General features: G+C 39.6%; 1 protein-coding gene across 1 annotated transcript in view; it reads left to right on the forward strand.

The window, feature by feature from the left end:
- SUCLG2 (succinate-CoA ligase GDP-forming subunit beta) overlaps window positions 1–12,947 on the forward strand; it is a gene marked incomplete at its 3' end in the record, with an annotated part of 269,048 nt that overhangs the window by 53,582 nt on the left and 202,519 nt on the right. The window contains exon 2 of the mRNA XM_079713536.1: window positions 7,908–8,049. Coding sequence (XP_079569662.1) covers window positions 7,908–8,049 — 142 coding nt within the window. The remainder of the gene's footprint in view (window positions 1–7,907; window positions 8,050–12,947) is intronic.

Below are 12,947 nucleotides of genomic sequence, written 5' to 3' on the forward strand. Positions count from 1 at the left end.
AGTATAACGTTTCACTATTAGAGTTTAAAAATACCTCCCCAAATGCATTTAAAGTGAGCAGCAGGACACCAAGGGCGCTTCTTTATTGTTTATATGATCACCTACTATTTTCATTCTAGCAATTCCTCAGTGTCTCCTTGTCACCCTTTTCTCCTGCTTTGTACTTCTATATTAAATAACAGTAGCTAACCTTTTTTTGGGTAGTTATTATATGCTGGGTGCTGTTCTAATTGATTTGTACTTACTCCTCACAGCATCCTATGAGGATGGGCCTGTTAGTTTCCTCCCTTGTAAATGATGAAACTCATTTCAGCTGCCATTTCTCTCATCCTTAGAGGGTAGCTTCCCTCTGTACCCCTGTTAGAGCTTAGGGACTCAGCCACAGGGGGCTCATTAATTGGTTAATTAATTTATTTACAGTGTGCAAAATGGGGATAGTGTAAATGGCAAGTGGCCAGCTCGACAAAAAGGATGCTATATTTTCAAAGGTTACCCATATGAAGGCCCCACACGAAGGCCCCACACTTTAGCCTGAACACACGTAAAATATAACAGAGACTCGGTACTCACATTCCTGCTCTTTCTTCCAAGTCTGACTTTATTCTTTCCTTTCCATAGGCTTAGGTTTCTAATCATGATGCTGCTTTTCTTTATCTGTCTCTTCAGCATGTTTTCTTTGTGAAGCAGGAGTTGACGTGCTGGTGTTTTCATATTAAGGGCCAAACAGAGAAGTGCTGTTATTATTATTGTTGTTATTATTATCTTCCTCTTACAAACAAGATTCTACTTAATCTCTTTTCCAGAGCAACAGTGAAGTGGCTTCTTTATCAGTGCCTGTTTTAAGCAAACAGGCCTTTTATTTTATGGTACTCATATTGAGACACATCGAGTTATATCTGTCTTTTCATTTGCACCAACACGTTTATTTGAAGCCTAGGATTTCCTAGGTAATGTGACTAAGGTAGATTTATGGGTGCTAATTTGCATACAGAATAACATTGGCAAAAACTAAAATATAACAAACCCATACCAACTCTTGGCGTGCCACAGCCCCACCGAGCATCTGCTTTCCTTGCCTGTAATGAGAGGGAAATATATTTTCCTTGTTTGTATTCCACTGTCATCAATGCTGTTGAGAGCTCAAAATGAGGTTTAAGAGCCTCTTCCTATCTAACAGCAGGAGTTTATATTAGAGGTGATAGTTCTGTGTAACAGAGAAGGCAAGCTTTTCCTCCCCACCCTGATTTCATGCCACATCTGAAGAACCCCTGCTACATTTAAGTACGGGTGCAAGCCCTTCATTTTCTAGGCAAGTTAATAGGCTCGAGGCTATGCATTTGGGTTAAAGCTTAGGTTTGATGACTTCCTCTCAATGTTGTTTTTGAGTAAATTGATTTTCATTCCACAAATAATAAATGTTTTTTTCTATAATTTTTTATTTGTTTGTTTTAAATTATAGATTCGGTTAAATCTTCCTTTGAGCACCATGTTCCTGGTCTGCCCTCCTCAGATTTACTGGCATTAAGTTTGGTGAACTTCATCTGGCCCTTTTCCTATGCATTCACTTACTCATTTGTCTATCCTTGGAAGATACAGAATATTGCTTTGTGTGTGGACACGTGTGTCTGAAATATAAATGTTATTCTACTTTATATACTGAAAGAAACGCCATTTTCTTCCAGTAACGTGTCTTGGAGAATGGTCAGTGTTAGGCCTCCATACTTAGCAGGCTAGACTAGTCAGTGAAGAAGTTATTCTCGAGATCTCAGTGGTCATCACATCAAAGGTTTATTTCTTTCATTTTTAAAAATATTTATTTATTTATTTTTGGTTTCATTGGGTCTTTGTTGCTGCATGTGGGCTTTCTCTAGTTGTGGCGAGCGGGGGCTACTCTTCATTGCAGTGGCTTCTCTTGTTGCGGAGCGCAGGCTCTAGGTGCGCAGGCTTCAGTAGTTGTGGCTTGCGGGCTCTGGAGCGCAGGCTCAGTAGTTGTGGCGCACGGGCTTAGTTGCTCCGCGGCATGTGGGGTCTTCCCGGACCAGGGCTCAAACCCGTGTCCCCCGCGTTGGCAGGCAGATTCTTAACCACTACACCACCAGGGAACTCCCAAAGGTTTATTTCTTCTTCATGTAAATGTGTGACTCCAAGACAAGGGTCCTCCATGTAGTAACTTGATAATCCGTGCTGTTTCAACCCTCTGACTCCACCATCTCCACATGTGGCTTCCAGGTCCTTGCAGCCACCAGAAAAGGGCGCTGGAGGGTTGCTGGAAAGTTTCGGCACGCTAGGTGCAAGAGAACTGAGCATGGAGGGGAACACATGGATAGTGGTGATAGTCTGTTGCCACAGTTTTCAGTGCTTCATATAGCTTGAATATATTGTGGTTTAATTAGCTGGTCTCCTATTTGATGGGCATTTAGATCACTTCCAACTTTCCCCTTTATTATGTACAACACTACACAGAAAAGCCTTGTATGTATCCCGGGTACACATGTGACTGTTTTGCTAGTTTAAACACTCAAGAAGTAGACTTCACAGTTCAGAGGATGTGGGTGTTCTGGTTACCGTCAGTGCTGTCACATTGTTTTTGAAGGTGGTCTTACTGGTATTTGATTTGCATGGTTAGTGTATGAGAAAGAAATACCTTCACCAATGACATTATCAAACTTTCATTTTTTCCCCTATCCAATGGCAGTTTTCTTACTTTTGGCAAAACGGCTTCTCGTTTTTGTTTTAATTTCTATTTTCCTGGTTATTAGTGAGTTTTTGGCTCTCTCTCAGACTCTGTTATGCTGCCTGAGTGAAGCAGGACTGTGGAAAGTCAGGCTGAAGAAAGACAGAGGGAGTGCAGAGAGCCAGTGGGCAGATGTGGCTCACACCTTCTCCCTTTGGGGGCACCCAGCTCAATGACATTTCTTTCTGTACTCCCTTGATCAATTTTTTTTTTCCGCCCATGGCGATATTTCAGTAGTCTTTACACCTCTGATTTTAAAACCGCGGGGTGAAAGATCCTTTCTCAGTCGTGTCATTTTTTTCTGTGGAGCTGTCTAATTTTGTGTTTTGAGTTTTCTTGTGAATTTTTCCCTGCTTAGTCACTGTCTTTTTATCTCTTGGTTCTCTTTGTCCTTTCCCTCATTTTTCATTCTTTTTCTTCTGTCTCTGCTCCCTTGTTCCCATCGGCCGTTAAATCTTTATGTGCTGCTTTTCTTTTAAGTTGTATTTTCCCCTTCCCCTCCAAGCTTAGAAATGCTTGCTGTGTCAAAGAAACACGGAAGGGAAGGGAGCAATGGAAAGGTCAGTGCACGAATCTAGAAGTAACCAAACCCAGGGGCCCAGCCTCTCCAGCTGTTTTGAGAACATGATGCTGTTCCTGATATGGTCACTTTGCCAAAATCTGTATGAAAAAAGGAAAGAACATTGGAATTAGTCCATTTCTCATTCTGCCTCCGGCTCACTGTAGGATCCCTAGGCACGTTACTTCTCATCTTTAGGCCTCAAGTTCTCTGACTCTAAAATGAGGAGGTTGGATCCCAGTAGTCTTTCTATACCTTGGAACCCCAGTATATGAAACATGTGACTTCCTGGGAAACTGCTGCAGATTAAGGGTCCAAAGTCGCCTTTATAATGGGCCACTGCCATTCCTCTTCCCCTGCGATGCCTTGAAGGGGCGCCTTCAAAATCTGTGGAGCAACAGGTCATTTAATAGGAGTTAACAGGGAAGACAATTCATGACAAAAGTATTAGAACAATTAGAATCCATACAGGGCTGGGGAGGCAACCCAGAGACTGGCAACATTAGGAACCTTCTCCCAGCCTGAGGAGTGGAAGGAGTGGAAGGGGGTGGTGTTGGCAGAGTCCAGGCCAGCTTGTGGGCGCAGGAGTCATGGTAGGGAGATAGCAGGAGCTGGAGTTATGGAAGGAAGGGCTGTCTGGAGGGATCTGAGGCTTCAGAGGAGATGCAGTCACTGTTGGAGCGGCCACCTGACTTAGAAAGAGGAAGCCAAAGCCTGGTATCTTCTTCTCACTGTCCTATCTCCAGACAATCTCAAATTTAGGCAGGAGCCAGTTGCAAAGAGCACAGTTTGAAGGCAAGCAGGTGAATAACTGGCAGAAACAACTGAAAGACACTGGGTCAGATGATCTTTAAACTCTCTTCCATTATATTCCAGAGTTCATAGATTCCCTGGAAGATTCCTGACTTCTGCAGTAAAGATATTAGTCTAGGGTTTTAACAGGTCGCTCTACCTAGGAATTGGAATAAACTACTCCTTCTACCATTTTAGAGTCTTGGGACAGCACCTGCTCACATCTCCACTTCCCTCCCTCCCAGAGCCTGGAGCAGCTGCATTTTTCCTTACGTGCGCTGTGCCAGCGTTTCATGAGAATCCTATTCCTGGTAGATTTTTGACCTTTTGAAGACAGGAATATGATCTTGCTCATGCCGGTCTCAGTATTTATCACCAAGAGGCCTCTGGGAATGTGGAGCCAGAGTACAAACGGAGGGAATCAATAGTTTTACAGTCGAAGCTTTGCTGTTTTACAGTCACCTGTGATAGTGGACCAGTGACTAACCTTCAGCCTGGATTTCCTGAACGGTAGGATGGTTTTATTAGGACAGACTAGGTGCTATAGATGGGCTAGGTTCTGCAGCAGCAACAAATAATCCCCAGAATCTCAATGGCTAAAAGTCCACAAAGGTTTATTTTTCACTGCACATTCATTGTGATTTACCTGGGGATGTTCAGTCCTCACTTTTAACCCCTGGCTCATAGATCAACTACCATCTTGAATATTGCCAATCCCCAGGTCAAGAGAGAGAGTGTTTGGGTGGGTGGGAAGGTTGACAATCAAATGTTGGGCCTGACGTGTCACGCACCATGTGTACTCATGCCTTATTAGCTGGAACTAGTTACATGGCCTCACCTAACTTCAGGTAAGGCAAAGAAGTACCTGGGGGGAGGACAGTTAGGAATATTTGTTAGTTTTCATTAATGATAGTTACAGAGAAAGATAATAATACTTGACTTCTCATGATTTTTTTGGCCATTAGATAATATAAATACTGATTATAGTGCCTAACCTGTAGGAAATGCTCCATCAATAATAGGTAGAACAATTATTATTGTTGTTGTTATTATTCAGCAGCATGCTGTACACCATCCTTCTACTTAGTAACTTCTCTTCTTTTTTCTTCCCCATGAAAATGCAGAAGTAGACTTAACTTGTTCCTGTCTAGATGTATCACAAATTCTTAATTAATGAAGTTGAGTTAATGAAGTTTTAGACCCAGTCAGGGACTCTACTCTTCCAAGTTTAGGATTGACAAATATAGGGAATTATTCTGTAAAACGATCACTTTGTGGAGTGATAGCTTGAGTATCAGCAGTGGCTTTGGAACTATGTTCACTGTGTTGGTTTTCAATTTAAGAGCCACAGACTTTAAGCAGCTTTTCATTTTGAGTCAGTGCAGAAACAGTCAATATGTATTATATGTCTATGAAGCTGGTCTCTGGATCAATTGCAATTAGTTTGCAGCAGATTGCATTAACATATCTAAAATTAATACAGTGAGTGTTCTGATGAAAAGAAATTGACCATGACCACACTATGGCTGTTTTTAGTCTCTCTCAAATGTCCTTTTCAAACAGTATTTCTTTTTTTCTTCTGTTAATGGCTTTAAATTGGTACATCAACATAAACTTAATCTATTGATCCTTCCCCATTTGCCTTTTACAAGTGGTCCCAGAATATGGCACATATCATGTTCAATCTCTTCTTTCTTTAGGGGGCTTTTACTAAATGCCTCAAACTGAATTTTTCTTGGCATGTTACATGAAGTGCTATTAAGACTACTAAGTTGACGAGTACATTCATTTTTGAATTGCTGTGTTTTTCAAATTACTAATGTTTCATCAAGACTTAAAAATTCAGAAATAAGAGTAAAAAATCATATACAGTTAACAAATTATATACAGTAAACAGTTGTGAGCACTGCTTGTCTGACAGTTTATTTTTATCTTAGCATTATCTGTTTCTAAAGAAGAAGTGTGAGCAACTTCAATTTTAATAACATCATTACCAATATTTATAAGGATGGAACAAAGAGAGAGCTTGAGGCTTGATCATGTTGAAATTTGAATTTTTTTACAAGTGTGTGTAAATTATGTTATGTTTATTTTAGATCTGAAGGACTTTTACTTTTTTTAGAGAAAGTCAGTTTCTGGAAATGAAAAGTTATCTATATCAGGGGACAAAAAGACAAAAGGCAGGATTTATTTATTTGGCTATCTAACTGGTAATTTTTTAGTATCTTCTGTATGCAAAGCACTGTCACATTCTTCATAAAGACACAAAGAAGTTGAAGACACACTCTGTCCTTGAGTAGAACCCAGTCTTGCTGTAAGGTTCTGGAGCCTCTTTGGAATGCCTCTCTTCCAAAAGAGCTTCATGAGTGCGTTGTAGCTTGGAGATGCCAGAAGAACATGCCATTTTTAAGGACACGTTAAAGGTCCTGAAAGCTAGTGGTTCCATATGGTAAAGCCCTGTGTGGACCTCACTTTATGGTCTGCATGATATTGCTCAGACATCCACTGAGGTCCTTGACTGAAGCCGCTAGGAGGTATGTCAGGTGATCTTCCACCACCAGTCTTGTGAGCCAGTTGTGTGATTGATTTTATGGTTGGTTTGTGTGTTAATGGCATCGTTATCTTACCTCTAGTGAACTGTGGTTCCTTTGCATCATAACTCATGGATAGAAGTGAAACTAAGTGTATTCATTTTTTTCTTTTTTTCTTTTCTTTTAAAAACAAGGCTTATGGATTTGATAGGGAATGTCGATCTTATTCTAAAGAATGAGAAGAATTTATTTGTTCATGTCACTCCGTCCTTTGATTATTTTCTTCCAGCACAAATATAAACTAATTGATTAGTGCATATTGGAAAACCACTTTCACATGATTCTTATGCAGAGTTACTTTAATACACAAATTGTAGTTTTTAGGAACTAGTAGTTTAATTAATGGTGACTTTTTCAAGTTGCTGTACTCAACTTGGGTGTGTGAAAGAGATAATATCATTAAACACTTAATGACTATACCTAGAGTCCATTAAAAACCACAACAAAGAAATGGATTAGCCTGTGGCCCATTGACCTCAAAGAGTTGAAACAAATTTCCTGAGATACCTTATGATGATTCATGCTGTGTGTACAGTTATTAAAATAATGCTTTGAGGGCTTCCCTGGTGGCGCAGTGGTTGAGAGTCCGCCTGCCGATGCAGGGGACACGGGTTCGTGCCCCGGTCTGGGAAGATCCCACATGCCGCAGAGCGGCTAGGCCCGTGAGCCATGGCCACTGAGCCTGTGCTCCGGAGCCTGTGCTCCGCAAGGGGAGAGGCCACAACAGTGAGAGGCCCGCCTACCGCAAAAAAAAAAAAAAAAAAATAATGCTTTGAGCTTTGTTTGCAGTGGAGATGGGGGAAAGCATATGCTATATAACAGAGTCCTTAACATTTTTTAAAATAACTTTTTACTGAAGTCCTTATAGACTCACAGGGAGCTGCAAAAATAGTGCAAGAGTACACAGGTGTACTCTTCCCCCAGCGTCCCCTAGTGTTGACATCTTGCATAGTTTGAGTACAGTATCAAAACCAGGAAATTGACCTTGGTACATTCCTGTTAACTAAATTACAGACCTTATTCATTTAGGGGTGTGTGTAGTTGTCCTTAACATTTTTGATTAGAAAAACAATTAAGCATGAAGAATTCATTATAGATTTTTTTTTCTTTTGCCTCCAAAATCTCTGTTGCAGATTGCCTTCTGAGGGTACCTGTAAGACTGGCCCTATAAGTTGACTGTTATTTTTCATGCTGTTGTAAGTCTCCTTATCTCTCTCCCCAATTTCTCTAGGTGATTCAGTTAACCCCCAGAAGATGGTTGAACCTGCAGGAATACCAGAGCAAGAAACTAATGTCTGACAACGGAGTGAAAGTTCAAAGATTCTTTGTAGCAGACACTGACAGTGAAGCTCTGGAGGCTGCTAAGAGACTAAGTAAGCTAATTCATAATAGATGAAGTATGCTTGGCCAAATTAGTGAGTTCACAGGTAGTGGTTTCCCACTAGTTAAATTTCTTTGTTACCGGTTATACTAACAGTGACAGGTACAGTGTAGAGCTTTGAGTTGCAAGGGCAAAATGCCCAATTAAGAAAACTTTATTCTGTTACATGAGATAGCAGCATATGGGGTGCCACTCTATGTAATTTTTCCAAGTCTCTCAGTCACCGCTTCACCTAGTTCTCTTATCTGTGGTTTAGTGGCTGCAAGAAAATTGGTTGAAGAGTGTAAAGTGTCAGAGAGAAGCCCGTTGCAGGGTAAGGCAGGCAAGACAGTTGGCATCCTTTATTAAGCCTCTTAGAACATGCGGAAAGTTTCCTCTGAGTGACTAGAGGAGAGAAAGGGAAGAATGTGCATTTTGAAGTCCTGCTGACTTTGGTTCAGTGTTTTGCCCTTTCATTTATCAACTCTGTAACTTTGCGTAAGTACCTTTTCTTTTCTGTGCCTCAGTTTCCTTGTCTGTAAATCAGTGCTAATGTGTTTACCTCCCAAAGCTATTAAGAGCCTTTAAGGGAGACTGCACACTGGTACATGGTAGAAAATCTAATCAGTTTCCGTAGTTATAGATTGAGAAGTTAGGACTCAGATTTTGCTGTTTTTCAGTGAATATTCCTTCTTTTGCCATATAGACTCTCTCATTGTCAGTCTGGATTAGCATTGTCCATTAGAAATATAATGTGAGCCACACAAGTATTTTTAAATTTTCTAAGTTACCTTATTAAAAATAAAAAGAAACAGGTGAAATAAATTTTAATAATATATTTTGTTTACCCCAGTATATCCAAAATATTATCATTTCAAAATGTAATTAATATAAAACAATTTTCAAGGGGTTATTTTATATTCTATTTTTGTGCTAATGCTCACAAGTCTGATTTATATACTACATCACCAGGACATCTCATTTCACACTAGCCACATTTCAGGTGTTCGAAAGACACATGCTGTCTTGTGGCTACCCTGTCGGACAGTGCAGATCTGGACTCTAGAAGGATGTGCATGTGCATTCTTTGCCTGCAATCTTGGAGAGCAGTTGTTTGCCATTAAAAAAGAAAGCATAGAGCATCTGCTCACTGGCCTTTCCCAGGCAGCTGTAGCAAAGTTTTTTTTTTTTTTTTTTTTTTTTTTGTGGTATGCGGGCCTCTCACTGTTGTGGCCTCTCCCGTTGCGGAGCACAGGCTCCGGATGCGCAGGCTCAGCAGCCATGGCCCACGGGCCCAGCCGCTCCGCGGCATATGGGATCCTCCCAGACCGGGGCACGAACCCGTATCCCCTGCATCGGCAGGCGGACTCTCAACCACTGCGCCACCAGGGAGGCCCTGTAGCAAAGTTTGAGAGTGCAAAATAGAGGCAGGCTCTGTATTTCAATTTTCCAATTTTCTGTGCTCTTTTAAGAGTAAGCGATGAGGTGCTTCGGTTAGTAATTGTTCTTTTATCTCCCTTTCAGAGTTTCCCCTGGTGCTTACACGCCAGATCCTTTCTCTGTTATTTCAGTTGAAATGTATATTTATTTTTTCTTTCAACAAATAGTTATTGTCAACCACGTGTTTTAGGCATGGTGGATGCAGTTGTGGAAGATGAGCAAGCCCTTTTTCTTCTTCAAAGTTACATTCTAGAAAGGAACAAATTTGTAATTTTCAGATGCTAAATGTAGAAATTGAGAGCAGTCTATATTTTAAGAAATGAAAATTGGTTTTATTCTCAAGAACTATCAAAATTGGTTTTTATGGTTAAAAAAAAAACAGTATAATTAGACTTACACCTGGATCAGAGTTCCACAGTGAACTGTGGTAATAGACTCAGTAAAGGTTAGTATTCTAACATCATTACACGAAAGGATCGTTTTTGTTTTATACTCCTCTGGTTTGGGGCTTGGGTAATGAGAGCAAGAAGTGTGAAGTTCAGGTTGGTCTTTGGTCCTCACTTTCCCTATTGTTTTCTTAAATGTGCTGACACACTAGTAGTCCAGGTCTAAGGATCCTTCTTAAGGAAATTCTGGAAGCCAGCTGCTTACCCCCCACCTGCCTTAAGTGGTGCCGGCTAAGAGAATTTACCATTCAGATTTTCAAAGAGATTTGGACTTAACCGGACTAATTGGCGTCTTAGTCATGGATTTGTTTTATAAGCATTTATTTAGCCACCACTTTGTGGGTGGGAATTGTATACTGTGTTTGTCAGACAGGATTTTTGCTCTGGAAGAATTAGCAAGGTGATATTTATATGCCAAGGCAGGGTGGACAGAGGGGAAGAGATAGACAGTGAAGCAAGTTTAAATAAAAGAAAGTTAAATTAAAAACTGAAAATCAACTTTAAAAAAAGACATTTTGGTTCCTGAGGAGTGGTTTTTAAGGAGAATGAAACTGGATTGAGAATGATGTGGCTGCATGTGGGCCTTGGCCTGTGCATACCTGTGATCATCCTTTAGATGGGGTGGCCCTGGGAAGGCCTCACTGTGATCCTGCTTAGAGCTAAAAGAGAATTTAGAGAACTAATCCGAGCACCTCATTTTCTGAATGAATGAGAGTAATCCTCCTCTTACTCAGTAAGTCGTTTTGGGAGAAGGATGATCTCTGATTTTTGTTGTTGAGTAGACAGTTTTGGTCACAGGGGAAATTTATAGTACTGGAGAAGGAGATGGTACCAAGTCTAGTTGGTTAAACATGAAACAAGTTGATGGTAAATATGAAAGGAGGTATGCACATCATTGAGATTGCTTGGAGAGAGCAAAACGAAAAGGAGCTGGCAAAACTTCACCCTGTTTATGTTCTTGTCTCTGTAAGATTGACAAAACCAACAGCACAATTGGGAGTTTTACCAAGGAGATTTGAGGTTAAGGTTGAAGCTGGATCACACTTATGTCTTTCTGGCTGTCCTGAAAATGGGACCTCCACTTTATAATTACAGTATTTTAATGGGAAAAAATTACATAGAAGAATAATATGCGTAATGTGCAGTAAGTGCTATGTAAGATTTTATTGTTGTCATCATCGGCAGAAACAGCATGTAATTCCAAAGGGTTCACTGCTGTCATGATGCAAATTCACAGACAAATCAGAGACATCTGATAATGAGTATTCTGTCGATTGTATGTTCAGAGAGTTCACATTATACTTTGCAAAGTTTGTAAATGATTGAAATGTATTTGCTTACCTTTCTACTTTATTGATATTTGAATATGTCTTGAAATAAAATGACATTTTATAAAATATTTTGAAAATAAATACTGATATTAGCCATGCCTGTGATTTCCATTGTAATCTCTGTGTAGATCATCTTACCAATCTCTTTCTTTGTGTTTAAAGTCACATTGCTGGTTTTCTGTTTGCCATCCACTTAATGGTATCTCTGTCTTTCCTGGCCCAGATGGAGCTTGTCATCTCTTGGTTGCTCCAAACTCTTTCTCCCTCTTAGCTCTTCCTAAGACTTAGCCAGCTGAGATATCCCTGTGTCATCTTTAATGCTTCTCATGTCTGTCATATTCAGTCATTTGCCAAAGCCTGCCATTTTTAGTGCAGCATCACTGTTTTGCTAAAGCAACTAAACAGGCAAGATAAGGTTAAAAACTTGCCAGGGTTGTACAGCTAATAATTGACAAAGATGGGATTTCTGCACAGCCAGGTTGGATTTAATCTCTTCTCCAAGCATTTTTCCTCTTTGCTAACTTGATGATGTTGTTCTTGGGAGATTTTAATATGTGAGTCAGCATTTTTAAGATAGGAAGTGCATATTAATAAAATTAGAAGATTGAATTAAAACTAGATGTGGCAGGTTCTAAGGCTCAATTTATAGAAACTGTGTAATCTGAAGGTATTAATGATTCATTTTGTTGTATCTCTTTGGGCAATAGAACGTTTTGCTGTGTAGTTCTAGAAATCTTGTTAATTTGACCATTTGTTTCAAATGGGTAATGGGTAATGCAAACCTTTTGTTTCTGAAACAATTCATAATGATAAGCTATTGAGCGAGATCCTCATTTTGTTGCACAGAAAATGAACTTACGTCTGATTGAGAGAGTAAATTTGGTTTGGTGAATTAAGGGTTTAATATATGGATAATATTCATTTCTGCAGCATTTTTTATGAGCTACCTTTTGTAATCACGCTTTCAGGAAGGAGTTGTTTCCTTTGCGTATAATTTTCTCAGGAGATTTATTAATTATACGGATTTCTCCTGTATGGATTACATTTAATGTATACAGTCAGCAAATAATTACAGAATACCTATTGTGTGCATGACTAATTTTTATGTTGTGTTTCAATTCTCTTTAAAAATGAATGAAGGCATAAGTCTTTCACATAACTCAAAAGGCCTGTCTCAAAGATGTGTATAAAAGGATAGATGAAACTTATCTAGGACCACCACTTTTTAGTTTTTGGAATCTCCACAGTTTACTAATTATTCCATTCATATTGATATGAGACTCTCAACATTTGATTAAGCAAGAAGATTGTATTTCAAAAACTCAGTTTTATTTCTTGCCAGGAGAGAAATTGAAATATGAATGGAGAAATTAATCTTTTCTCAGCTAATGACATGCACCCTAAAATGGAGATACGGAGCTTTTTATTGAACTCGGCCAGCTTTGGAGTGCTTCAGCTACAACGTGTTTCCATTCGTCAATATGATAACTTATTCTTTTCATTTTATATAATCACATCCTAAAGCCTGGTGAATTACTTACACCATTAAGGAGTTGTACTTTATATAAAAAGGGAACTGCTGCCCATTGACTACTGATTGACATGTACTGTTAATCCTGTAGGCAATTAAATGCATAGTAAGTCTCCTTGATTGTTGTGGCTTTGTCATATCACATTATGTGGTTAGGATCTTG

The sequence above is a fragment of the Hyperoodon ampullatus genome (genome assembly GCF_949752795.1).
Source record: "Hyperoodon ampullatus genome assembly, chromosome: 10".
In the NCBI taxonomy this organism is placed as follows: Eukaryota; Metazoa; Chordata; class Mammalia; order Artiodactyla; family Ziphiidae; genus Hyperoodon; species Hyperoodon ampullatus.